The sequence below is a fragment of the Corvus hawaiiensis genome, chromosome 4 (genome assembly GCF_020740725.1).
Source record: "Corvus hawaiiensis isolate bCorHaw1 chromosome 4, bCorHaw1.pri.cur, whole genome shotgun sequence".
Classification (NCBI taxonomy): domain Eukaryota; kingdom Metazoa; phylum Chordata; class Aves; order Passeriformes; family Corvidae; genus Corvus; species Corvus hawaiiensis.
This window is the reverse complement of record NC_063216.1, coordinates 16,236,580-16,264,258: the sequence shown is the minus strand read 5'-3', so window position 1 is coordinate 16,264,258 and position 27,679 is coordinate 16,236,580. Positions and strand designations below refer to the sequence as shown.

At 46.6% G+C, this 27,679-nt stretch overlaps 1 protein-coding gene across 8 annotated transcripts; it reads left to right on the top strand.

Moving 5' to 3' along the window:
* The first annotated feature begins 615 nt into the window (after positions 1 to 615).
* Positions 616 to 27,679, top strand: KCNA5 (potassium voltage-gated channel subfamily A member 5). Of its 8 annotated transcripts, XM_048302748.1 has the most exons (7): positions 616 to 4,118; positions 16,507 to 16,663; positions 17,158 to 17,216; positions 22,561 to 22,667; positions 23,169 to 23,229; positions 24,500 to 24,624; positions 27,011 to 27,679. In XM_048302748.1, exon 1 carries the CDS (start codon positions 685 to 687, stop codon positions 2,572 to 2,574), a length of 1,890 nt encoding a protein of 629 aa, XP_048158705.1. In that variant the 5' UTR covers positions 616 to 684; the 3' UTR covers positions 2,575 to 4,118; positions 16,507 to 16,663; positions 17,158 to 17,216; positions 22,561 to 22,667; positions 23,169 to 23,229; positions 24,500 to 24,624; positions 27,011 to 27,679. The 8 variants fall into 8 exon arrangements, with proteins under 8 accessions (XP_048158705.1, XP_048158707.1, XP_048158706.1 ...); XM_048302750.1 differs by lacking the exon at positions 16,507 to 16,663; XM_048302749.1 differs by lacking the exon at positions 22,561 to 22,667.

The window sequence follows — 27,679 nt, the reverse complement described above, 5'->3', positions numbered from 1 at the left end:
GAGCGGGGGTTTGCAGCCAGAGCGCTCGCTGCGTGCAATCCCTTTAGCGAGCAAATCCACGCGCGGGGGCCGCTCCGTAATCCCCCGGCGCGGCGGGGGCGCGGGCTGCGGAGCGGAGAGCGCTGTGCCCCGCGCCCCCCGGGCCGGAGGGCGGCCCCAGCCCCCCTGCCCGGCCACAGGTACCGCCGGCGCCGGGCTTCCCGCACCTCCGGAGCGGTGCCCGCACCGCGCATCCCCCGCCGCGGCACCTGCGGGCATCCCCACGGCCGGGCCCGGCTGCCGGAGCGCGTCCGCGCCCCGACGCGCATTCCCCCGGCGGGGCGGGGCGGGGCGGGGCGCGGGGGGATGCGGCATCCCGGCTCTCCGGGGGATGCTGCCGCTGCCTGCGCGGGGGCGCGGAGCAGGAGGGATCCTCTTTTACGTCAAGCGACCATAATATAATGATCGCTCGTTCATATCCGGGTCCCCGGGCGGCTCCCCCGGGCCGCGCTCGGCCGCGCTCGGCGGCGCAGTGAGGGGAGGCGGGTCGGGCAGGGCAGGGCAGGGCAGGGCAGGGCAGGGCAGGGCAGCGCGGCCGCCCGGAGGTGGCCGGCGGCGGCAGCGGGGCGGTGAGCGCAGCATGCCCGCCGCCTCAGACGCGCCTGCCTCCCGCCGCCGCCGCCGCCGCCGCCGCTGCTGCTGCCCATGGAGATCGCGCTGGTGACTCTGGAGAACGGCGGCACCACGGCCATCGCGGGCGGCGACGATGCCGCGGCCGCCGGCGGCCGGGCGCGCTGGCGGGGCAACTTGCTGCACCTCGGCGGCTCGCCGCAGCTGAGCGACGGCAAGGAGAGCGCCCCGCCGGCCCCGCCGCCGCCGCCGCCGCCCGCGGGGGACGAGGAGCGGGAGCGGCCCCCGCCGGGTCCCCGCGGAGGAGGGAGCGGCGGCGCGGGCGGCCCCGAGGAGCGGCCGGCGGAGCCCCGCGCAGCCCCCGCGCCGCCGCCGCGGCCGCCGCCCCGCGCCCCGCGCCCCGCCGCGGACATGGGGCCGCCGGAGGAAGGGGGACACCGCCGGGGCATGGCCATGGCGGCGGCGGGCGACGAGGAGGAGGAGGCGGCGGCGGCCAACCCGGGCGCCATGCACCACCAGCGGGTGCTGATCAACATCTCGGGGCTGCGCTTCGAGACGCAGCTGGGCACCCTCAACCAGTTCCCCGACACGCTGCTGGGCGACCCCGACAAGCGCATTCGCTACTTCGACCCGCTCCGCAACGAGTACTTCTTCGACCGCAACCGGCCCAGCTTCGACGGCATCCTCTACTTCTACCAGTCCGGCGGCAAGCTCCGCCGGCCCGTCAATGTCTCCATCGACGTCTTCGCCGACGAGATCCGCTTCTACCAGCTGGGTGAGGAGGCAATGGAGCGCTTCCGGGAGGACGAGGGCTTCATCAAAGAGGAGGAGAAGCCTCTGCCCCGCAATGAGTTCCAGCGCCAGGTCTGGCTCATCTTTGAGTACCCCGAGAGCTCCAGCTCAGCCCGGGCCATCGCCATCGTCTCCGTGCTGGTCATCCTCATCTCCATCATCACCTTCTGCCTGGAGACCCTGCCCGAGTTCAGGGACGAGAGGGAGCTGCCCGTACCCCTGCCCCCACAAGGTGGAGGTCTGAATGGCACGCCCGGGGACTCCCCACCCATGCAGTCACCCAGTAGCCTGGCTGACCCCTTCTTCATCATCGAGACCACCTGTGTGATCTGGTTCACCTTCGAGCTCCTGGTGCGCTTCTTCGCCTGCCCCAGCAAGCCCGAGTTCTCCCGCAACATCATGAACATCATCGACATCGTGGCCATCATCCCCTACTTCATCACCCTGGGCACCGAGCTGGCTCAGCACCAGCAGCCCGGGGCCGGCAGTAGCAATGGGGGTGGGGGCCAGCAGCAAGCCATGTCCCTGGCCATCCTCAGAGTCATCCGCCTAGTCAGAGTCTTCAGGATCTTCAAGCTCTCCAGACATTCCAAGGGGCTGCAGATCTTGGGACAGACTTTGAAAGCCAGCATGAGAGAGCTGGGCCTCCTCATCTTCTTCCTCTTCATCGGGGTGATCCTCTTCTCCAGCGCTGTCTACTTTGCTGAGGCCGATGACCCCGAGTCTCATTTCTCCAGCATCCCTGATGCTTTCTGGTGGGCAGTGGTAACCATGACTACTGTGGGCTATGGGGACATGAGACCTGTCACCGTGGGGGGCAAGATTGTGGGCTCCTTGTGTGCCATCGCTGGTGTGCTCACCATTGCCCTCCCTGTCCCTGTCATCGTGTCCAACTTCAATTACTTCTACCACCGAGAGACTGACCACGAAGAGCAGGCTATCCTCAAAGATGAACACAGTAGTGCTCAGGGCAGCACTGCGGGGGGAGAAGTGAAGAGAAGACCCAGTAACAACTCTCTGAACAAATCTGTTGTGCACTTGGAAAACAGTGAGGAGTTCAACAGTGGCACCAGCTCCTTAGAGAAAGCCAATATCAAAGCAAAAAGTAACGTAGATCTCAGAAAATCCCTCTATGCTCTCTGTCTGGACACCAATAGGGAAACAGACCTGTGAGGAGAGGAGAGAGTTAGAGTTCAGAGGCGCAGAAGGATTCTCTGGTGTCAGAATCTTGATACTATAATTATTCTTTTAGTACCAATTAGTTTTTTAAGTCAGGCTGTATTTTATAAATTGATCACTGTCCTGAGCAGTCCTCCAGGAATACATGTTTTTATGTTCTTTTTCCATGACACAAAGGGTCACCTATTTTTAAAATAGACTAAGAATAAGCTACGCTCCATGATGCAGGAGCTGGTAAATTATGACAGTGAAAAATCTAATTTGTAGAAACTTATTTTAGCAAATGGTCATTGGTTTTAAATGGGTAATTTGTAACCAATTCAGTTGCTCCAAATTTAGTATAAAGAACTGCGGGGATGTGTGTGTGGAGAGTGAATGGATTGGGGATGGGAGGGGGGAGGTTGAGGGGTTTTGTACTGTAGTTTCAAATTGAAATTATTCAAATATATTTTGTATCTGTATGACTGTATTTATGGTTGAAAGGAGATTTCTTATTCCTGTGAAATATGATATCATTAAAGCACTAGGAACATTAGCAGATCAGCACTTTCTGAGTTTTCCATTTGTGATCAGTACACATCTGGTTATCTTGTATGTGAAGTGAATTTGGTGCTTTGAACCCTAGAGCAGAAAACTTCTGTTGTCATTGATATGTTAGTTTCTTGTGAGCCTTAAATTATTAAATCTTGTAGATATACTTCTTTATAAATAATTTTATTAATTACCTTCCTGTTTCAGAATTTCTAAGTAATTCAGTCATGTGCTTACTGGCCCCACTCAAAAAAGTATGTGCAGCTTTTTTTTTTTTTTTTTTGGTAGTTTTACAGTTTTGTATCTTTGTTATATATCTGAGACCGAAAGGAAAAAATACACTGTCTGCTGTTACTGGTTTCAATCCAGTGCACAACAGATCAAAAGTGATCTGAACAGATTTTCAAGTGCACAACAGATCGAAAGCACGAGGGAGTGGACAGGCACAACAAGAAAGTAGAATATTGAGTGCAATATCTGCAAAACTGTTTTCAGTGTACACTCCAGGTTCCTTGGGCATGTGTATCAGTCACCTCTATGTATCCACACACCATTTGTGTACACAGTTCACTGGTTTTAGTTACCACAGACTGGGAGTGGATGGCACTTCAGGAGTTGAACGGTGGCATGCCGTGCTGCTTAAATAACCATTGTGTGGCTTTTCTCTTGGACACGGATGGAAAGCACCATCTTTGCATCAAAACACACACCGGGTTTCTTTTATTTCCAAACAAAACCTTCTCAGCGCTGTGGATTTTACAGTTGAGGTGTTGTTGAGAGACGAGTGACACATTGTCTTCATCGAGATCACAGCTTACTCTGAAGACCGACACAAAGTTGCTCCTTTAGCTCAAAGAGATGTGTTACCATTTCTCTTGCAAAGGACATGTCTGTTTCCCCCTCCAACTTCTGTTTTATTGCTGAAGGATGTTCCATGCCTTTCCCACATCCTGTGGCACAGCAAGAGTAGCAGAAAAGAGAAGGCTTGATTGTCAACATTGCTCAAGGTTTGTTTCTAACAAATTTTCTAACAAATTTTCTAATATAACTAAGTGCTCAGTTGGGATTATAATTTATTCAAGTACCTCATCTATGTCCTGAGATAAAATGAGATGAGCTTTGCCGAGCAGTGCTCTGACATTCTCTTCCCCAGACACAAATGCTGCTTCCCTTGTCCCTGACTGTGCTCTTTAATGATAATGCCCAAATGCATGGTGATTTTTTCCTTCCTAGTCAGTAAAGTAAGTGCCAAGCAAGTCATACTTTTCATGAACAGAGTGCTTAGCCTAAAACCCAGGCCTGAGGGGAAGGAGTTTGAATCTTGTAATAGAGAACAGCATCTTCCACATTAATTTTAGGATTTTAGATGCTGGTTTCTTGGTTTGTTTGCTTGTTTATTTAAATGGGGAGTGAGGCTGTAATATGCTGAGGAGCTGTTTGAAACAAGACTGACAGGAAAAGCGCCCAGTGCAGCTGCACTCCAGACTCAGGGAGATCTCCAGTGAGCTTTGGTGGGAGTTGTTGCATCAGGGGGAAGTGCAGAATCAGCTCTTTGGTGAGGCTGAATCTCAGATGAAACAAAGAAGTGGTGTAACTCTGCTGCATGTGCTGAGATCTAGGTCATTGATGGACTTGGAGTAAGGCTTTTTGGTGAGACAAGTGGTTTGATTTGCTCTCAGTGATCACATCCATCTGACTCGCCTGAATAAGCACCAAACAATTGCAGTGAGTCTTTCAGGATAAAGTTTTGGGGTGGTCTTTCTCTAACCACTACCCCCACCTTCCTGACCACCAGAGTTTGGTCTTCCAATTGTGTGTTACATTAACTGGGCTGTCGGCTCCTCAGAGCAGGGGCACTGTGTCCACACAGCCACTTGTTTAGAACCCTGTGTAAGGATTTTAGGGGTCTGGATTACAGCTCTGCAGTTGTTGCAGGAAGCTGATGTAGACGAAAGCAGATCAGGGCTATGGGGGTGGGTGAAGTTGATCTTGATGACACAAAGGGAAGGCCTGGTCTTCCTTCCTCCTTTTCAGTTTTCTTCTTCCCACCGTGTGTCCTTTTGTTGCTTGCACTGAACTGGTTCTCTCCTTGTGGAAGTACAAGTGCAGGTGCTGCCTTCTCTTCCTGGAGCTGCCTGAGCTCACTCATCTGACAGGAAATTAAATGCAGCAACAACAAGGTAGATCTTTTGTGTCAAATTAGTGATTTGGAAAGCAAGCGAGTGCCAGAGCTGGTGCAAGGAAGGGATGGAGAAGGTCAGTGGTGTGGGGAAGTGAGGAAGCAAGGACTGAAATCCTCACTCCTCAGTGGCAGTGGACTGTGACATTATCTTGAATGGTGACATTATCATGAACTGTGACATTATCATGACTGCTTGTTGAACCCTACTTCATGTTTGCAGAACTACCTCACAGGACTGAGTCCTGCAAGGTGCTGAGGGCCTTTAACTTCCCACGGGAGCCAGGCTGCAAAATTCAGCTCTGGATTCCATTGTATAGGATCATGGAATGGTGTTGGTTGGAAGGGACTTAAAGAGCATCTCATTCCAACCCTCTGCCATGGGCAGGGACACCTTTCACTATCCCAGGTTCCAGGCAGCCACAGCTGCTCTGGGCAACCTGTGCCAGGACCTCACCACCCTCACAGGAAAGAATCTTTTCTAATGTCTAATATGTCCCTGCTACAACTGAGAGTAGGGTTCGTCCCAACCAAAACCAAGCCTAGTGAGAGGAAAATACCCTGACTGCTGCACAGGGTTCCACGCAAGCTTGTCAAGTAATTCTTCAACCTCTAGTTTGAATATGCTGTTTTTCCATAACAGAACAACAGAACTTTCCAATAGAAAGAAAACAAATTATTCTCAAAATATGGTTAAAAATATTTGTTTGGCTTGGGCTTCTAAACAGTTGTTAAGCAGAGTTCAGGCAAATTTGGCTTTGACACCTTTAAAAATAAATGCATAGCTTCTACTGGCTTATAGGGCAGTAAAGGATTTGCTTTCTAATGAGAGGTACTGCTGCCAAACACCGAGTAATGTGACAAGAAACATGGTCAGAGCCTAGTTCAGCAGAGCATTTACCATGGACACGTGCTTCAAGCAACTCAGTTTACAGCAGGCGTTGTAGATGCACTGATCTTTATGATTTTGAGATTTGAGATCATGAATGGGACCTGGGTGTTCCATGTGGGTCCCTTCCAGCTCGGGGTATTCTTTGATTCTCTGGTGGTTATTTAAAGATGAGTTATAAACTGGGCTGAAACCTTGGAGCCATTGGTTCCCCTTGGATTTTGGGGCTAATATGTGGGTATGTGGTACAGTCACGTAATGTGCTGATGCAAATTTGTGCTGCAAAAGAGTGTAAGAGAGAACTGAGTCCCTCCAAGAAAGCTCCTGGAAATGTGAGACAGGAAGAGAATTTTCTCTTCCAGGCCCATCACAAGAAGGAAATATGTCCTGACCACTATTGATTTTATGTTAGCTGACCTGGAATGAACAGCAAGCGCAATCAAACCTCTTTGCCCTATCAAAAGCATCAATATATCAGAGCTTAATGAATAGCAACTCATTGCAGACATAAAAAACGCCAAGCAAACCCAGCCAAACAACAAACCAACACTTCCTTGTAAACTCGTCTGGCTAGGAGCTGCAGCGGGGAAGCTCCCTCACCCCACACATGCTGTAGTTATTAATTGCTTGTGCTCTCACGTGGGGACACTGCACTAAAATGCATTCTTGGGGGTCCTGAGGTGAATGTTCATTTGGGTCACCAGTGATGTAAGTTTAGTTTGCTTGGCCTGGCCCCAAGGGGATTCCACATTTCCCTTTTACTTTTCCATCATCCTAAAAAAACGATAAAACAGTAACAAGCAGTTATATAACACCATTCATCTCCTGGAGCTCTGTGAACCATTGTTCCATGCTCTGTGTACAGGCAGGGTAAAGAAAAGGCTGTGGAAGGGAAGACCAAGCCTTTCAAAGGGGGAGAGGGCTTGGACACAGCACAAATAGGAGTGGGCTTGGCTGGACTAGGAGGTCTAAAACGTGGATCTGAGGGAAGAGAGAGTTTCCCCCTGTGGTCTCTTGCATGGGTGTGAGTGGTTCTGCAGGCAAGGACTGGGTGCCAGCAGCTGTGCACTGTGACCCATCTGGTGGGGTCACTGAACACAGAGGGAACTTAATGCTGCTCTGAGTGGTACGAACAAGTCCCTCTTTTGTGTGCTCTTTTCATTTGGGCTCTGTAAGGAGAACGTGGCACTTCTGCTGGCTGTTCCCTGGCCTCTCCAGCTGCAGACACTGCTGGTCTGGTGGAGGTGGTGCTGGTGGGGCCGTCGAGCTGCAGTGCACTCACTGAGCCATTCTCTAGGCACTGCCCTTCACCTCCCATCAGGGAACAAAGCACATGTCAGAGCACTCTCCGTGGGAGATGCATGTGTGCACAAAAGGTCTGGCTCTTCTGAAACCTGTCACAGAATCACTGAGGTTGGAAAAGACCTCCAAGGTCAGCAGGTCCAACCTATGACTGATCACTACCTTGTCTGCTGAACCAGAGCACTGAGTGCCACGTCCAGTTGCTTCTTGAACACCTTCGGGGGTGGTGACTCCACCACCTCCCTGGGCAGCCCTTTCCAATGCCTGACAACCTTTTCTGTGATGGAATTCTCCTTCCTGATCAGTGCCAGTGAAGCTGGTGGTGAGGTCAAATGAGGAGAGCGTTTAGTGGCATGTGACAGTGCCACTGAGCCGTGGTGAGGGACAAGCTGCCTCACTGACATCTGATCCAGACATTTAGCAAGATGCCATGAACAGGAGTGAAATTTGGCAGGGGCCTCCAGGCTAGTTGCTGCCAGATTTAGGGAATAATGGAAGGAGGGCTTTAAGCACCTCATCAAGGCTTTGGCCTTGCCACTTGGCCAGTGGTGGGATCGGAATGTTGTGTGGCAGGCAGCGTGTGGGGGAATAACAAGGTTGGTCCCATGCAGGACAGAGGGGCAGCAAGGAAACTGGGAGATGAAGCTCTAACAGCATCTGCCTGCCTTTGGTGCAGCTTCAGCCATGTCACTGTGTGACCACCAGCCTCACTCCATAGCTACAAATGTCCAAAAAATGAAACAGAAAAGGTCTTTATAATAATATAGCCTGTGACCAATTAAAATCATTGTTCCCAAATCATTCTGCCAACACTTATGCTATATAAAGCACCACTAAATATTTTTTAGATTGTGCCATTTAGTCTTTTTGTAGTTTCTGAAATGTTTGGTTTTGGTTGGTTTGGTTGTGGTTTGTTGGTGGTTTTTTTTCTTTCTGTATGCATTAACTGGTTCCCAATTCTCCTTGTCAGCTTGTTAAAGTTCTGTTTCTCTGGCCTAAATTTGGGACCTCAGAGTGCTGATACTCTTCAGTAGACCTGGGTCATCCCATCTGACATCAGCATGTCAGCTCATAGGAGGAGTAAACATGGAAATTCTCCAGTAACTCTGTGGGCCCATTGACCAGAACATACCTAATATTTGTATGATGAAATATTGTGAAAAATGTGGGTATAGTACCCATTGAAATAATATGAAATAAGAAGTTTCATGTTAATTGGAATAGGAAAAAAGTAAGGCTGATAACGATATGACTAAAGAACTAATTGGAATTAGAAGTTGTGAAGAGAAATACCAACTTGTTTAAAGAAAAAGAAGGCTTCAAACTGACAGAGAGGAGGTTTAGATTGGATATCAGGCAGAAATTGTTCCCTGTGAGGGTGCTGAGGCCCTGGCACAGGTTGCCCAGAGAAGCTGTGGATGCCTCAGAAGTTACCTGATCTAATAGTAAAATGAATAACGTTCCTAGCTGGCAGCAAAGTGTTTTCATTAGAGCCTGGGCTTCCTAGCACACAGTCTTTATGGTTACTGCAGAATTTATAATTTTCCACATAGAATTTAAAATTTACCAAAAGTCATCTGCAAGTTGTCTCCTGTATTAGTAATTCACAGTCATCAGGGGGATGTTTCCAAATAAATCAGTGTAGGTTTTAACACTTGATTGACAGGAAGAAGAGAAAAAAGAAATATATATCTTATTTCTGTGCTTCAACTATGGTGTGCCATGGAGATTGTCATTTGCAATTTCGTGGAAAACAGGTGTTGTGTTAAAATTGACATTGGAAAGAATGTTGCTGGAGAAGCCACCTTGGGTGGAAACAGGCAATAATTTCCCTCTCGAGACAGTGGTAATTCTGACCTTCTCTAGTTTTCTGACAAAGCCAGTTTGGAGATAAATGGTGAAATATATGGTCTCCTCTCAAATCCCATCTCCAACCCTGGCCAGGAGTGGTGGTTTCCTCATTCCTGTGGGCAAGGAGTGCAATGAAACCTTGCAGCTCTGCTCATGATGATACAGTTGCATGATAAATACTCACATCAGGGTTGATGTTTCTGGGAAGATGCTGGAGGAAAAGGTGTGATTTAAATTGACTGCATTGGTCTGAGGCTCTGGTGTGTACAAGGAGCAGGTAGAATTTCTTCCTTTGCATGATTTCACTCTAGTGATGGTGTCCTAGCACGTAGTAATTCCCCCAAAAACTATCACAGATCCATACCAGGGCTTGCTTTGCTCTCCTCAGTTCATAGAGATTAGTTACATTATACCTTATTTAATTCTCTCAAGCAAGTTCAACACATTTAAAACCTCTTCCTCTCCCTCCTCCCTGCTTAATTGTAGGTAGAAATGCCTGTGACTGGGGAGGTGAGATATTATTTGAATTATTTAAGCAACGTAGCCTTATAATTTTTTTCTCTGTCTTGTTTAAAATGATTTGAATATCTAATGGGGTGTGATTGAATGTGATTCATTTAACATGAATTTGCAGAGCAAATTGTATGAGTTTCTCAGTTCAGCAAACACTGTAATTTTCAAGGTAGTGCTGCACAAGGGGGTTGTTTAAAGGAAGGTTATTGTGCAAATACATGGTGTTTTATTATGCAAGAGAATGATGCAAAGAAGCAGGGAGTCTGGAGGGTGACAAACCTTGTTCTGGGAAGGAATGCCCTCTAGCTTAAGCTTAGCCACTGTGCTTTGAAGGAGACAGTGTTCCTTGAGCCAAATAGGGAGCAAAGCGAAGAGCAGGAGTCCACAGCTGAGGTATCAGGGCATTTGGCTGAGAAAGGGATGGTGGCTCCCACAGTTGTTTCTGGATTTCAGCCACTGGGCAAAATACCTGCACAGTATCTCACAGGATCATGTTTTAAAAGTCTGCTCAGTGCATTGGAAGGACCCAGGTACCTGCCTTTAGGAGAATGTGCTGAAGTGTGGCTCTAAGGCGGGCATTGGCATCTTCCTGCGGGCCTGATGGAGTAGGGTCCAGTAACCAACAAAATTTTGGTCAGGTTCCTGTTTCCCACTTGTCTCCCAGAGTGTCTCCATCTCAGTGATACATACTGACAATGGAGCAGAGGCTGAGAAGTGCAGAATTCTGGAGCATGAGAGAGAAATCTCTCTGGAAGGCTTGAAAACCCTGGGCATTTCGAAATAGAATTTGCACTGCTCCTTGCTAGTGGAAAATGGGGTAGCTCTGTTCTTAAAAAGGAAGCTGGATATTCCACTGAGGGGGAGATACAAATTCTCATAGACATCCTGACTGCATCTATATTAGAAAATGAAATGTGCCCAGGACCATTCCCTGGCACTGAGGCCAGCTGGCAGGAGACAGGCTGTGCTCCTGCTGCCAGAGGCTCCCTCTGAAACAAGGTGTTCGGCACTCAGCCTACTGGGCTCCCTTCCTGGCCTCTGCTCATTCCCACATCGTGCCTAGGAAGTACTTTGGGAGAGAGTGCTTGCGTAGAGACTTACCAGCGTGGCCAGGAGCCTTTGATTGTGATTAACTTCCTGGGAACAGTTCCCTCAAACTCTCGAGGTGGCAAGTGTAGATACAGCCCTGTTCTGATGCCTCTTGCCCTCAGGCAATTTTTGGGGTATCTTAAAAGCTTTACACATTTCCCCCTGTTGGCACATTCTTAAACAATAATCAGCCTCTATTCACTGAGCACAGTTATTCCTGCCAAAATCTGTTCTCATCTAATTCTGCTTCCACCTGCACTCATCTATATGCAACTCTACTAAAAATCACCACACTCTTCCAGCTGCACGCAGAGGAGCACAAGTGGATCTGACAGTGAGAGGGGGATACTGTTGCTTTGGGTTTTGGCTGATTTTCCTGATTTTCCTAGCCCGGCCCTAGTGTAGGCTGTGCCTTGCGTTTCAGTCACTGCATCTTCTAACTCTGCTTAGAATTCCAGTTGAGGCCCTGGTGGCTGAGCACATCCCCTGGTCTTGCTATCCAGCAGGATGCACCATGAAATAACTTGAAATTAAAAGAAAAAACTATAAAAAAATAAGGAAGGGGTGGGGACACACTGCATTCTAGTGCTGAAGAAACCACGGACCACCCAGCACAGGCAGGAAGTGGACCAGGACTAGAATTCTTCTGTGGCTTCAAGGTGAGCCTACATGCCAGGGGTCCCCAGGGACTGGAACATGAGCTAAATTCAGTCAGAGGGAGAAGAAAGGGTGCATGTCTAGAAGTAAACTTCCATTTTAAATCTCTCCTGTAATCCATGGGTCTTGGCAGCTCTAACTACAGTAGTTTAAGATGTTGATGCTGTCAACCACTCCAAGAGGGGGGTGAGAAGTAAGTCCCTCTGAAGGGACCGCTAAGGACAGGTGAACCTATTGATGGGATTTTTCCTTCAGCAGATGAGTGGGCACGTGGTTTAGTGTGGGTGTCATACAGAAAAGACCACCAGAACTGTGGAGTTTGGAATGCTGAGGTGCACCACCTGGGAAAAAGTGATGGAACTTTTTGTGTCAGGGTATCACTCCTTGAGGTCTGTTTCAATAAGTAAGGCTGAAAATGCTGCTTATTGTATTTATGACTTAATATTTAGAGGCAGGACACATAGTGAAAATGCACATGTAGAAAACATGAAGATTTGCAAGAAAGCAAAAGTGTAATTCAGGTGCCAAACACATCTTGGAGGTGAGCAGATGCAATCATCATCAGAGCCAGTAAGGGGAGGAGGGCTTTCTAATTATTTCCCCGAGGGAGAGCAGTTGTAAAGTCATTTTTGCAGCATTCATGGAAATGTATATTTAAAATATTTCAGAAGCACACCCTGCACTCTGTTCACTCTGTAGCTGTAGATTAGTCCTACTGAAGTCAACTGGATTCCATTCCAGGAATCCTGCTCAGATAGACTTGAGCTCTGCAGTCATATCCTTTGTTTTGCTTGACTCCTGGCAGCCCAAATTAAATGGAGATCTCTCTTAACAGTGAGGGAATGCTGACAGTATGTGCTGTGGGCATGGTGTGGAAACAACATCACTTCTTGCCTGGACTCAGAGTGGCCAAATGGCAGCACGGCATGTCTCAGCTGTACTCTTATCTCAGGCAAGGCAGGTGATGCTGGGGAGGGGTGTGAAGGGCCCGAATTTGGAAGAGAAAATAATCAGAGGCTGATGACTGGAAAAAAATGCTCAAGCCAAAATGCTTTCTCCCCAGGGAAGCTCTCCCACAGTCAGATGCAGTGTTGTTTAGCTGTCTGGATTTCATTCCAGGACTGCACATAGCTCTTAAGGTCCTGCCTGGGACTTTTTGTCTGCTGTTGGGTAGCAAACCCAAACAAACAGGAAATCAGGCCTGAACAGGAATCTCACATATCACCCATGTCTCATCCCTGTAAAACCCATGCCCATTCCTTTGTCTGATTTTCTAATTGAATTGTCATGGGTGTAAAATCACATTGTAAAATTTCCTCCTCTCGTTTGCAGAGAGCCCAGAGGCAGGAGCCAGTGTAACATACTTTGAATTTGTTTTCCTTTTTAGAAGGGGCTTGCATTTTGGACTTTTTTTTTTCCCAGGCTAATGTACATCTGATGTCAGGCTCCCCAGATGAGAATGGTTAGACTGGTGTTGACATTTTTAGAAATATGTGCAAATGGAAAAATATCCTGGGAGTGCTGCCCATGGCTGATTTTGTAAAGTTTTAGTCTCTGTTGTATAGGAAGCATGAGCCAGGTACCGGTACTGAGAAGAAGCCTTACTCATAAAGTGTCTTACTCAGGTGTGTGCCAGACATGCCTTCTCAATTTAGGGAGAGGGCAGGAGTGAATTTCAGCAGTCTGTGACTCAGCCAGGCAATATTCAATTCCCCTTTCTGATCAGATGACAAACAGCCATTTAGCATCTTTTCCAAAGGGAGGAACAGCAACAGGAAAAGTTCCTGGCAAAAAGTGGATTTTCCAAGGTTTAACTGTGAAGGTAACAAAGTGGTGCAGACAAATCTGCCTGCCCTGTGGCTGTTCCTTCCAGTTTGGTGCTGACATGACTGGGACAAGACATAGCATAGATCTGAGCCTGTTTGCAGTGAACCAAACCTGCAGCTTTCTAATTCCCGGCGAGGTGGTGGAATTTGGAGGATGAGTGCAGCTGATTCGCGGTTCTGTGAATGTCAGCAATTTTTATAGGATCTGTGGGGGGCTCGTGTTTGCTGCCTCGTCAGAGCAAATGCCTTGTTAGCAGATCGCAGGCTCACACTGAGCGAGCAGCGGGTGGCACAGGGGTTCAGCCAGCGCAGGACGTGCTCTGAGGGTGCAGCATGGCAACAGACCGGCTCTGTCTCTAGCCAGGGCTACAGGCAGCCCCCGCTGAGTTTCTGGCTCTGGATCTCGGTAGGAGCCTGGAGCTGGTGCTTTTCACTGAGGCTAGGCAGCGCTCAGGGAGTGGCAGGGTCCTGCAGCTCCAGCAGAGTCCGTGCTGAGCCTGCCCTGCTGCCCGGGAGCCTCTTGGCATGGGGAAGATCAAGATGTGCTGAGCTGGCCCTGGCTCGGTGCTCCACAGAGCCAGCACGGCTCTCCTCCAGCTTTGGTGGGCACATCAGCCATCCCTGGACAGTGGCAGGGCACTTTTGTGCACACCATCCTTCGCCCATCCCTCTCTCTCTTCTGCAGGCTCAGCAGGCTCTGCCTCATCATCATCTCCCTCCCAACTTCTGTACTCCAGGCCGAGTGGATGTGGCTGTGCCCAGTGCTCCCTATTGAACAGGGCCAGTCCTCTTCAATGTATTTATCAGCCACCTGGATGCAGGAGTTGGATGCACCTTCAGCAGGGTTGCTGGTGATGCCAGTACGTGCCATGGAGCACATGTTCTGGTGTTGGCAGGCCTTGCAGGGCTGGCTCATGTTGGGGATGATTCCCCACACAGGGACGCCGTGGCCTTAGCAGAAAGTTTAGGTACAGCTATTTTCACACGTGGTTGGTTCTGGGGAGCACCACAGAAACAGGTTTATATCAGCTCTGCAGACAGAAGTGGACTGAGCTGGGTTCAGTCTGGAGAAGGGTTTGGTGGTTTTTTAGTCACTCTTTTGTCCATCAGTAATTTTTGAACTTGTTAGCCATTTCCAACCGAATTTGGCCAAAGGACACTGGCCTTGAAGAAGATAACTTATTTTTACAGCTTTTGGAAAGGTAGGTGGCTGCATGGGGGAAAGAAAGACTGGAATTAAAACTGCTTCTCTTAGCCAAAGCTGTGGCATGAGCTGTCCTAAGCTGTCGCTCTATCAACACAGGAGAGACCGTGGTATGTTCCAGACTTCTCTGAAGTGCTGCAGATGCTGATTAGATGGGATTTACAGGATAACAGCAAGAAGCAGAGCTGTGCTTAGAAATAAGGCAAACAGTGCCGTGTATCTTGAGGCAGATCTTCCTTCCTTCCTTCCTTCCTTCCTGCCTTCCTGCCTTCCTGCCTTCCTTCCTCCCTGCCTTCCTGCCTTCCTGCCTTCCTTCCTCCCTGCCTTCCTCCCTGCCTGCCTTCCTGCCTGCCTTCCTGCCTGCCTTCATCCCTCCCTCCCTCGCTGAGGAGAGAAAACCTTGAGTTTAAAGCTCGTATCCTTTTCTGCTGCACTGCACTGGTGATGTTGGAGAGGCAGCAGGATGAGAGGGAACGCTTTAGAAGGGAATAGTTTACAAGAAGAATGGATCTTTACTATTGGACTTTAAATAGACTGGGTTTAAGTCCTCCTTTAGGAAACCTGCACAGGATCAGTACTGTCTGCAGCTCCTTTACCTCCTGGAGCTGAGAAATACCTAATTTTATTTGCTCTTCAAGGCATGAGACACTGCAAAAAAGTTGGTTGATTCTTCCCTACCCAATTTCCATACTGGTGGCTTTTACTGTAGGACTTCTGGACTGAATTGAGAATGGACAGGAAGGAAAGCAAAGCATTATCACTATGCCATGTTAAGACTGGAACTGAAAAGCAGGAGTGAGCTCTAGATAACTTTCCCAGATCCCACAGTGCTGGGCTGCAGAAGAGTAGGGCCCATGTCCTGATGGGGAGGCCAATACCTTAACCTGAAGGACCATGTGGCCACACTTTATGCCCACATATTTCATAGACATAAGCTAACATGAAACTGTAAAGTTGTTTACCATCATGTTTATCACTCTGGTCGTCAGACTTTACCCTTCTGTCTAGCCAATGCAATCAGTTTTGCTTACATTCTTAGACTGTGCTCATCACTGATTCTCTGGATGAGGCCCTTTCAATGATGCCATCTAAAATGTGGCTCGTAGCTCACGTGGATTGGCTCTCTGTGAGCTGCAAGGCAGCTGAAGGTTTGAAAAAGAAAATATAGGTACATATCTATTAGCAATGCGTGATTTCTGAGAAGAAAGTACATTTCAGACCTGCCCTTTTTCCTCAAAACTTTGGCCCTGTCAAGAGTTTGCTGTGCTTGAGGAAAAAGTACCACTTGCTGTAACTATCAACCTGGGGCTCTGAGCTGATGGTTTTTCATACCTTGGGCCTTGTTTCTTCAGGGTTCAAATCTAGGGCCAGTCCTGTTCAATTATTTATCAACAAGCTGGATGCAGGAGTCGAACACGCCATGAGAAATTTGCTGGTGACACCAAACTGGGAGGTGCTGTTGACTCTCTTCAGGGCCAAGAGGCCTTGCTAGGTTGGAGCATTGGGCTGTGAGCCATGGGGTGAAATTTAACTACAACAAATGCTGGATTCTGCACCTGGAATAGAGGAATGCTGGGCACAATATACACTGGGAGAGGAGTGCTCAGAGAGTTGGGCCTTTCTAACTGAAAATACTCTATTTTTCGGTTCTATTTTCTAAAGTTACACATCACCCTGGAGAGAGGGCAGTCATGCTTGATTGGTTCACACAGAGGCAGATCTGGGTGAGGATCAGAAGGCATTTGATGTGCTGCCATTGTTAAGAAAGGCTGCAGAATTTTGTCATCGATGCAGTGATGGATTTTTGTTGAAATGTGTTCAAAACCGATGATGAAATTCTTGCCAGACCAGCCACTTAAAACACTTTTAACTTTATACCATGCAGAGCACACAGTATCTCTACCAAACCAGTGGTGAGCAGGAAGAACCTCCTGTTTGAAATCTGATTTTTACATTAACCTTATGATGCTGTGAAGTCTGACTCATGGTTGTTGAACACTCAGCCTGTGCTGCTCTCTCTAAAAGCAACCTTATTTTGAAAGGTAAGAAATGCTGCAGAAGAGGGGCAGTGGCCCAGACATCCTCACCTTGAAGCCTGTCATGGCTTTCAGGGTCTAGAAAAATCTTCAGTGAAAGTCTTGTACGTGCTTAATTTTCCCTTTCTGGTCTTTTACCACGGTAAAATAAATGTAGCAGCCTGCTGCAAAACAAATGGGACATAATCTGCCATTTTTTCCCTTGACCATTTTGAAATAGTCTGTTCAAATGGCCAAAGAACAGCGTGCAGGCAGTTCGTGAAATCATTTTGCATGAAGGGATTTCAAAAAGCTTCCCCAAAAGCTACCTACAAGTTATTAACTCACATTTGGGGACCATCTGCCCAGTGGCTTTTCAAAATAATGCTATAAGCACACAGGCTAAAAGCAAGAAATATCTTACAAAAGCATATTTTCCAGAAAGGAAAAAAAAAAAAAAAAGAGAAAAAAGAAAAGGAAAATTCCCCAATAATTGAGCCTTACCTTTTGTTGTACCCTAGGTGATAAATCAAAAGGTATTTGGGAACAGAAGTGTATCTGGGGCATTGCCACAACACAGGTATGTTCTGAGAATCATCTTGCAGTTTCTGTTGCAGATTTTTGGCCTATTTTGCTCCTGCTACATTTGTTTGGGGAAAAGGCAGTGCATGTAACAAGGACAGTACTGTGGCTCTTCAGATTTTACAGGCAAGAATTTACAGCAAGTTTTCTTCTGTAGAGAATGCCCAGGGATTGGAAAGAGGTTTTTTCCTAAAGCTTCGTGGCTTCACCTATGTGGGAACACTTGGGAAGTGTAATCTGAATGGATATTAGAAAAAATTAGTTCTTGATTACGATGACTCAAAATGTTGCACACTCCTTTGTGGATAATCACATTTGGAATAAGGGTAGGCCTGACTTATGTGTAACTGAGTCCACTTGGGAACACTAAAACAAATTTCATCTTTATTATTTGAAGGGAGAATGGCTGTGCAGGGACTACCCAGGACACAGATGGCTTTTTCCTAGGTAGACAATCCCCATTGTTAAAAGTCATCTCAGAAGTCAGGGGGGACACTGAAGTTACTGCAAACAGAGATGCCATCTCCATAATTTGCTGTACACAAAGGGAACACTTCAACAAGGTGCTGAGCAACATTTTTTTGATGCATTCCTTTCATCCTGTGTGGGTGTTGAGGGCCATCAGTATCACCCATGGTGAAGTACAGGTGGCATGGAGGGTGACCTGTGCTGCTCAGTACCAGTTATGTCATAGCTGTTACCAAATTTCATAGGCATTGAATGAAGAGTAACTTAATCCTATAAGGGATACAAAACCTGTACCATTCTTAGCTGCAGAGCACTAACCCCTAGGATCAGTCCAGGGTGGGGATGATAAAGAGCCATACAAAAAGGCTGAGAGAACTGGGATTGTTCAGCCTGGAGAAGAGAAGGCTTTGGGGTGACCTCAGTGTGGCCTTGCAGTGCCTGAAGGGAGCCCACAGGAAAGATGGAGAGAGACTCTTGACAAGGGCCTGGAGTGACAGGACAAGGGGCAATGGCTTCACACTGACAGAGAGCAGGTTTAGATTGCATATTGGGAAGAAATTCTTCCCTGTGAGGGTGGTGGGGCCCTGGCACAGGTTTCCCAGAGAAGCTGTGGCTGCCCCATCCCTGGCAGTGTCCAGGGCCAGGTTGGATGGGGCTCTGAGCAACCTGGGATAGTGGAAGGTGTCCCTGCCCATGGCAGGGGGATGGAACTGGATGATCTTGAAGGTCCCTTCCAACTCAAACCATTCCATGATTCTAAGACTGGAATTTGGACCAGAGAGATGCCCACTCCACCCTTACCTGATTCAAATTATATTTGGACTCTGAAGACCTGTTGTGCTGTAGAATTGAATGGATATTTTGCAACTGGCTTCAGCAGACAGAGAGAGCATGAAATAGCACTGCTGCTGTTTTTGGTACTTTCCCACTGCTAGGTGGATGGAGTAAGGGTCGGTCTCAGCTGTGTTTTGAACTAGTGGCAAGAATCACTTTGGAGAAGGAGCAGGAAGAGTCAATTATTCCTCACTGTCAGCTTGGAGCCTAAATTATGAATCAGTCTGTTTCTGTGGTCTCTTATATAAGGCTGGGTGTCACTGTCAGTCCATAATGCTTAAGCTGGAAAAAATGGAGCTGGAGAAGGTAGGAACAATTCAAGGCAAATGGGACTTTTGGACTCCCCCTAAGAAAACTTAACTGAGGGGTTGCAAGTGCTGAACTGATGTGTAAAGACCTTGCCAAATTAGTACTTACTATTTGAAAAGATAGCTGGAATAGCAATCTATTCCATGATTTTATCTTCTGTAGTTTAGAATCTGGATATTCCCTTCAGTGTCCTGGCCCTTTGGAATCCAGTTAAGTTTTTGGCTTCTCTGATTACCTGTGTCACTCAGTTCCATAGCCTAATTACATCTTGTGTTTAAAAGTAATTACTTTCCCCTGCTTTTAAATTTTCTGCTGTGGATCATTCACACATCTCCTGTAAGGCTTCCTATTCAGTTTTAAACTCCAGCACCTAAAGCTGGATCCTAAAATGGGCTGATCCACAGATTACAGTAAAGATGATATTTTCACTCTCTTTTACTCATGCACCCTGTCACCATTACAGCTTTGGCTGCACCCTGTGTAGTGAACACAAGCCTTCACTTTGCAGGTAGTGAAACTTCACTGCTGGTCTCTCACAGGTAGAATTTAGAGCACTGACCCGAAGTGGTGGCAGCCAGGTCTCTTGAATATTCATTGTTGGTTAAGTGTCAGGCTCATTCAGATTTAATCTGGGCTGGCTTCTTGTTGACCAGCATCACTACAAATACCCAGAACATGTTTTTTCAGAAGACAAATGTTTAGATCTCTGTGATACATGTGAGGATTTTTTCTTACACGTTATGCAGCTGCAAGTTTTATTGGCCATTTTGCTGTGTGTTCACCCAGCTTTTTCCTCTTTCTCTGAAGGATCTCAACATTCTTTTTGTCCCAGCTACTCTAAATGAATTGAGCATTTGCAGGCTACTCTGTCTCATTTCTATTTTTCCAAAGAAAATTTAGATACTCAGTCGAACACAACTGCCAGGGAGCCTTGCCTGGTCTTCTCCCATGATTGCACCAAGTGTGTCACTCACTGAGAGGGGACATTCAGCCTTTCTTGAAGCAGGTGCAGGCTTCACAGGAAGAAATCCCTTTCGGTACCTGAAGGGATAAAGGTGCAGAGGAATTTTTTACAAATGGAGTGACAGGACAAGGGGGAATGGCTTCACACTGACAGAGAACAGGTTTACATTGGATATTAGGAAGAAATTCTTCCCTGTGAGGGTGGTGAGGCCCTGGCCCAGTTGCCCAGAGGAGTTGTGGCTGCCCCCATGCCCTCTCCTGAAACATCTTTTGCTCCTTTTCAGTTTGTGAATGGCTTAGTTCTTCATACAACCACCAGAGTCATTAGCAAGACTGCCTCACCAAGCTGCCCTGTTAGTTCTGACAGCCTCCATGAGTCAGAGCAACACCTCCCACAAGCTCGAGCAACACCTGTGGAAGTCACACACTGTCAGACTCAACACTGCCTTGTGCCAGCCTCAATTTGCCTTTGTCATAGGCAAACCTGACCTGATGCTGCATTTTATGAGGGGAGTTGCTGTTGTTTCAGTAAAGCCTGTGTTTTTCTGATGGGAAGTTGCTCCTGGGCTACATTCCCAGTTCACAGAGATAAAGTCTGTGCCCACAGAGCCTGTGTAGGAGCAGGAACAGAGGAAAGACAGTGCCACAGAAAGATTGCTCTCATACTGCTGAATGTATCAAGGGTGATCTAATTAAGCTGGAGATGAAAGAGTTAATCCAGACCTTGCCATGGCAGCCAAAGGGTGCACTTTGGGTAATTGCCAATGTCTGGCTTAAAAACAGTTAAGTCACAGTCCTGATGCAGTGGAAGACACTTGGTGTGGTGCCACTGACTTGGTGGGGGTCAGAACTGAGCTCAGGGCTCAGTTTAGACATTTTGGACAGCACGGTTCAAGTAGAGGTTACTGATCTCTGCCAAGAACTTAAAACTGAATCCAGCCCCCACAGAATTGGGTGGTTCCTTAGGAAAGTTTGTTAGGCTTGTCAGTATTGACACTGGATTTCTGATGTATGTTTGCTGAATTACTCTTTCGATAAAACCCCTTATTAAGCAAGTCTGCTCTCGACCTGGTGCTGATCTGACTGAAAATACAGCGAGATTGGCAACTCATTAATTCATGGACAGGATAAGTATAAAATTTGCATAAATCAGTTAATACTAGAAAGTACAAGACTTGTAGTTTCTTAAAAAAGCAAACTGTGAACCTTTCCTCTTAGGACAGAAACTCTTTGTGAGATGGAGAAATATCTCACACGTTTCTCGTGCCGAAAGATCAAGTAGTGATGTTTGGGTTTTTCAGATTCCTTTCCCATTAATTCTTGTTCCAAATATAGAACTGTATTTGTCTTGAAACTGGTGACATTTCACGTTCAAGGCAAAATTCCTGCTCTTTAATGATGTGGTTTTATTTTTAAGGCTTTAATCTTACATCAGTGATTTTAAGTGCTTTTCAGTGATGCTCTGAGCGAGGAACTACCATCCTTCTTTGCTGTTTTCAGTGCCAGATGACATTTTTATCCAATGGTAGGCATCCATTTGCCATGAAGACTGAGTTCCAGGGAATGCAGTGTACAGACATGAGGCAATTTTGATCATTGCTCTCTGGAAATTACAGTGGTTATATACATTTCAGTATTTAGTTTGCCTTCTGGATTGCATCTCTGTCTTCTGAGTCACTAGAAGAAAATCACACTAGGTGGTTTTTTTTTTTCTGGAATATTTAAAATCTTGCGTAAAATGAACCACCCTGCTCCAGCTTGTAGGAAGGCCTCCTCCTCAGCCTCTCCTGGAAGTTACTGTCTGTGAGAGGTGGCAAAGAGCTCGTCTCCCATATGATTGACGAAACCTTTGCCAGAGAACTCTGGATTGAATCAGGAACACTTCCATGAAAAATGTATCTTCCAAGCACCTAACAATCCTCCAGAAAAAAAACAGTTCATGGACAAAGTCCCTCGCTTTGCTCTATCCAATGTTCCAGCTGACCACAAAAGTGTCCCTGCATCTTCCTTTCCTTTTGTTTGGAGGAGGGGAGTGGGAGGAAGTGCAGAGACCAACTCAGTGTGAAAGGAAAGCTGCTCTTTGCAAGTCATTTCCTGACTGTTCTGAGTGATTGCTTTCACTGAATCCTTAGGGCTGGAAGGGGCCTCTGGAGATCATCCATTCCAACCAGGCACGGTCACCTGGAGCAGGTGACACAGGAACACCCACCTGGATGGTGGGTTTGGAATGTTTCCATGTGGGTTTAGAATGTCTCCAGAGGGAGACTCCATTCCCTCCCTGGGGAGCTGTTCCAGTGCTCTGCCACCCTCAATGGAAAGAAGTTCTTCATCGTGTTGAGGGGAAACTTCTTGTGTTTAGTTTACGGCCATTGCTCCTCGTCCTGTTGCTGGGCACCACTGAAGAGGGCCTGTCACCACCCTCTTGGCGCCCTCTTTGAGATATTTTTATGTCCTTTCCTGACCTTTTGCACCTCAGGTGATAAGACAGAGTTGAAAGGTAAGATATGGAAAGGGTTCCTCTTGATTCTTAGAGTCCACTTAGAACAGCTGCAGGCAAAGACAGGTTGAGAACAGGAGATTGCAGCTCAGGACAAACCTTACTCTAAAGGACTGCTGACAGGTGTTTGACAGCAAAAACTTGTTTAACTCAGTAGTACCAAGAGCCTCTCTGTTAAATGGAAAGCTCACAGCAGGACACTGCTGCATTAACAAGATTTTCTCTGGCTGCTCCAATTCCCTTTAGGTTTTTTTTATTATTTTTTTTTCAGTAATCGTCTTTCAAACTGCAGCAGCATTTGTTGTCCTGAGGTGCTGACTCCAGTGGAAGAGATTTTAGTGGAAGCTTCTCCTGCAGTGTGCACAGGCTTCATTTCAGGTCAGCAATCACATCCTCCTCAGCCTCTCCTGGGGCTCTTGCATTGATCATCCTCCAGCTGCAGGAATTGTCTGAGAGGAAGGGCATGACTGTTGTGTTGAAATCACATTTCTAGACTGAGGGTGGGCTGAGGGAAGCTTCTGCCCTTTGGATTCAGGGGAGACCTGACATTTGGATGTGGCGTGGATGTGCAAGCCGTCAGCCTTCCTGCTCCATCATGCACATCTGCCCCCCTCCAGGCAGCCAGTTATGTTGGGAAGGCAAAAGAGGAGAGGGCAGAGCATGTGACGGGTGGCTTGAGCTGGTGTTTGGGTTCTGAGCGACAAAGTCTCTGCTGGATGAGGTTGTTTCACCAACAAAAGGCTCATTGACTGCTCTGAGTCATCATCAGCAGTCCATGTGAAGGACTTGAGTTGATGTGACCCGAGTAGGAAGTTTGACCCAGGGCAAATCTGGAGAATAAAACATCCACAAAAATAAAACATGCTTTGTGTTTTCCAGTGTTACCTGGAGAGCCAGATGGGAGAAAAAAGAAAAAGCAGGAGGCCAGAGGATCTAAAAGGTTGTGAGAAAGGGCTATTTGACATCCTTTGCTATGTTTGCCTGTGAAAGCTGGAATAACACAAATGATCCTTCTGCTAAACTGACTCCAGAACCAAGCTGACTCCTACCTGCCTCCTCAGCAAAAAAGGGGATTACTTTGGCTAGACACACTCTAAGGTCCTGGAAAGCCCATTGCTTCACTACCTGCATGAGGGGAATCTTGCTACTGAGTTAAGATTTTTTTCCCCCCTTCCCAAGATAAACACCTTTTTTTGGCAAGATGTAAACATTCTGTGGACAAAGCTTCTCTGACACCTTTCAATGAAGTTCATTTTTGAAAGTGGCAGGGCAAAAAAGGAGGAAACGTCTTCTAGAGTGAGATTTAGAGGTCATTTTCTGGTATGATATTTTTTTTTTGAAGGGTGATATGGTGTCCAATTGCTGCCTAAAGTACTCCCTCTAGCCCAGGGAATATTTGCTTGTTCATATAAAGAGTGAACCTTCTGTGCTTTTGGCTGCTGACTGGTTAGAAAATGCCCTCAGGAAGATGGAGATGGAAGTTCAGATACAGGGAAGGGAGAGAATTGTGATTCTTGAGCAGGGGCTCTTACCACTCAACGGGAAGGTAAGAGAAAATAATTATGCTTCCTCTGATCAGACTCATTTCTGGGAGGAGGTAGAATTTAAGTTCCTAACTAGCAAACTCCATGCTACTTCTGGATGTAAAGAGAAGGCAGAGTTCAGGCACTTGGGGAACTGAATCCACTGGGAAGTGTGAGTGCAGGGTTCTACAGCAGCAGACTGTACTGGGGTTCATATGTTCCGCCTTTGGGATCACGGTAGCTATATGTGCAATTAGTAAGGATTTAAACATCTAATTCCTCCTGTGACCTTCCCATCCCACTTCAGGGAACTGTGGTTTGGCCTCAGGAAGTATCGATCCTGGATGGTCTGCCTAGTGTGGCATCAAGGACCATATCCCTGAGGTGATAACCAAGAAATGTGTAGGGAACAGCTCTTTTACTCATCTTGAATTACATTCACCTCTCACAAGCCCTTTCTCACCTCACAGGCTGAGCCCTGTATTTTTACTAAAGGCTGGTGCAGTGCCAGCTTTCCATGAGATTGTCTGGAACTTGGACTTGTATCCAGTGGATTCACTAAGGCTGTCAAAACAAGGAAGAACTGCAACCCTCACAAGTGCTGAAGACAGTTTGCTAAAGGGATTCAACAGCCAGTGCAGGTGCATGATAAATCAGTAAATTCTGCTGCCTCTCTGTGTTTTCCAGAGCGACCTGGAGCTCCAGCAGGAGCGGTGCTCTCCAGATGGCTCTCCACGTCTTCCCTAACACACCAGTGAGCCAGGAGACCGAGGCAGAAATTCCAGTGTGGGGAGGGTGTGAGTCATGAGATGGTGAGTGAAGGAAACAGCAGGATAAAAATAACAGAGCCCAGTATGATGCAGAATATTAATCTCTTACCCTGTGTTATCCTCGCTTGTATTACAGGCGCTACTCTGCTCTAGCGTAGATGCTCTGCTGCTCAAAAAGATTATGGCTCAGGATGCCAGATTGCAGGGACTCCTAATACTTGTGCCTTTAAGTTGGCTGAAAATTCTTAATCAAGAAGTTCCTGCTGTAGAAAATATGTAATCAAAGAGTGTCAAAATGCTACATTTGTATTTTTCATGTTTACATGAAAACGTTGATTTCAGTTAATTTGACTTCAACTAAAAAATTTATTTATGCAAAATTTAAATGAGTAAAGTCCCTTTCTTTTTCCAACCTTCTTTTTTTTTCCCCTCTCTCCTTCTTCCTTCCTTCCAAAGGAGAAAAGAAAGGAGAAGACTATGAAAATACTACGAAAAACCCACATAAAATTCAACTTTGATTCTAGCTAACATAAATCTGTAGGGAAAAAAAAGGAAAAGTGAAATTGGCGAAATAAAATTTAAAAAAAAAAAGCCAAGTATTTTATTTTGACAAAATGGATCTCTCTTTTTCTACTCAAATCTGCCATCAGATTTGCTGAGCTTTGTTCTGAGATCACTCACAACAAAATCAGGAGCCCTTTTAGGGAGCATTTCCAGCTCAGCCAGTGTGAGCTTTCTAACCCAGTCCCCTTGACATCTCCTCTAATCACTGGGCAGTGATCTTCAAAGAGCTCTTGGGAGCTTAGGAAGCCTCTTGCTCCGTTATTTTTCAATTCAGTCAGGAATCTGGGCACCATAAAGACAGAAGGAGCTTTTCCTTTAACTTCAAAGAGTGCCAGCTCTGGCACTGAGGCTTCACTGCAGATTAACACATGGGGAGCTCTTCTGACAGAAACTGCCCTTGTTATTTCAGGGTGGGGAGAACTGTTTATTTCATTTCACACATATTCAGTTCAAAACCTTTCCAAAGGATTTCACTTCGCTGCTTTTTTGTCGTTGGTTTGTTTTTTTCTTTTCCATGTAAGTCACCTTTGGGCTTAAGTTCACTTTCAAGACTGTGGAAAACTTTATCAAAACTGGGGAACAGCCCTCTGAGGCAGGCAGGGAGGTGGCTGTGTGGTCCCCACGCTGCAGGACTCACAGTGTGAATGACTAATATTTGTAGGGCTCTCTCTCCTCTTTACCCTTTCAGGGCTGCTTTATGAAGTGGAGCATTAGCACACATGCTGAAAGAAGGCACCATTCAATTGTGATGGATTTAAGCTGTGTGTAAAATCATGTGGTTCAGGTGTGCAGTTATGGTCAGAGTACTCCTTGCTCCCTTTCAGACCCCATTGAAACCAACTTCTTTGATCCCACTAAGCTGAAAAATCCCTCTTTTTCTGCTTCTTTCTTTTCTATTTTGTCTTACAGAGGCTGCCTGGGAAGCTACTTGGGAATAGCTTTTCTGGTTTTAAATACTCTTCTTAAGCAATCTCCTGTTATTTTTTACTTCCATATTCCCATCTATTTAACTTATTCCCGTATACCAAGGCTTTTTATTTTCCAATGCGTAAAGAAAGAAAGACTTATTTTGGAAGTTCTACAAAAATGGGAGTCATTGTAATCATGATTTGATGTCCTTGGAACGCACTTTATTTACTATTTGTTTTTATTAGGACATTGTTTGAACGTAACTTTAAGCCCAGTAAGGTTCCAGGACTAATCTTCTGGGAGAGGATATTTATGGTCCATATTTTCAGAGAGGGAGATTGGAAGTAGAAAAGGGCTTAAGTATTTAGGCCTCGCTTCAGCTCTGAAGGCAGGGGAAATCTGCAAGTAGTCTCTTGACCAGTCGAAGTAGTCGGTGGCATGTGCAGATGCCCAGCACCAAGGGGCACTTGCATTCCATGTGTGCTCAATTCCAAGCAGAAACGTGGGCCTCAGATTGTGTGCATTACTGCAGGGGAACTGACCTATTTTTCTGAAGAGGAAAAATCTACCATAAAAATCTAATTTGAAAGGATTGTGAGAGTGGAAACAGGGCTGTTTTTTCTCTAGGATATTTGGTTATGCAAACAAATTGATGAAGAAGAAAATTCCAGCAGGAAAACCACTAATGGTGCTCGGTGCCACTCGATTAATTGTAACACTCCTGAAAGGAAAGTGAAATAACAGTGAACCTTTCAGAGAATCAGAGAATCATAGAATGGCCTGGGTTGGAAGGGACCTTAAAGATCCTCTAGTTCCAACCCCCTGCCATGGGAAAGGACACCTTCCACTTTGTTCTAAGCTATCATTTTGTATCCAGTGTGGAGCCTAATGATTTTTCCTCATTACTTACTGCAGCTTTTTGCATGACAGTCTCCCGATTGCTTTCCTCCTGCAGACGCTGACCATTAGGAAGACACTGCTGCAGAGTCTGAAACCAAACCAGCCTATTCCTTGTTCTCAAGTCATCTTGGGTTGGAAGCTGCCGAAACACTTCCTTCTGGATAAATAACTGTGATGTCCCCATCATCCCCAGAATTGGATTTCTTCACTGGGATTGCTGAAACACTGGTCTGCTCCAAGGTTTCTCTCATAGAGGAATTGTTCAGCTCCGCAACAGGAGTGAGAAAAGTTTAAATGCTTTGGGCTCACTCCCAGGCACAAGACTTATTATTTGAGCTTTTGTTTGGAAATAAATTGAGTTCTTGTCAGAGATTTGGCATCTTCTCCCATGGTTCTTACATATCAAACTTTCTCATCATTCTGGAAGAAGATTCAAGTGTTTGTTCTCTTTCTTTTACTGGCACTCTTCTTTGTTTATTTATTTTGTATTCTTGAGATGTGCTGCATCTCTGGAGTTTGTATTTCTACCTTTAGCGTAAAAACGCTGTACATACGAGTCTAGAATGAATCTGAAGATTAGTCTAATTTTTCATGTGACTTTGACTTGAACATTTTTCTGTTTATGTTTATATTGCTATTTCAAATATGTGCATTGCCTGTATTCTTTATGCCTTTTCCCCATCTATAACTCAATAAAATAATGTCCCCATTCTGCAGAACCATA

Excerpts from the sequence above, each read along its gene's own strand:
- KCNA5 (XM_048302747.1), top strand. The coding sequence starts at position 685 with ATGGAGATCGCGCTGGTGACTCTGGAGAACGGCGGCACCACGGCCATC.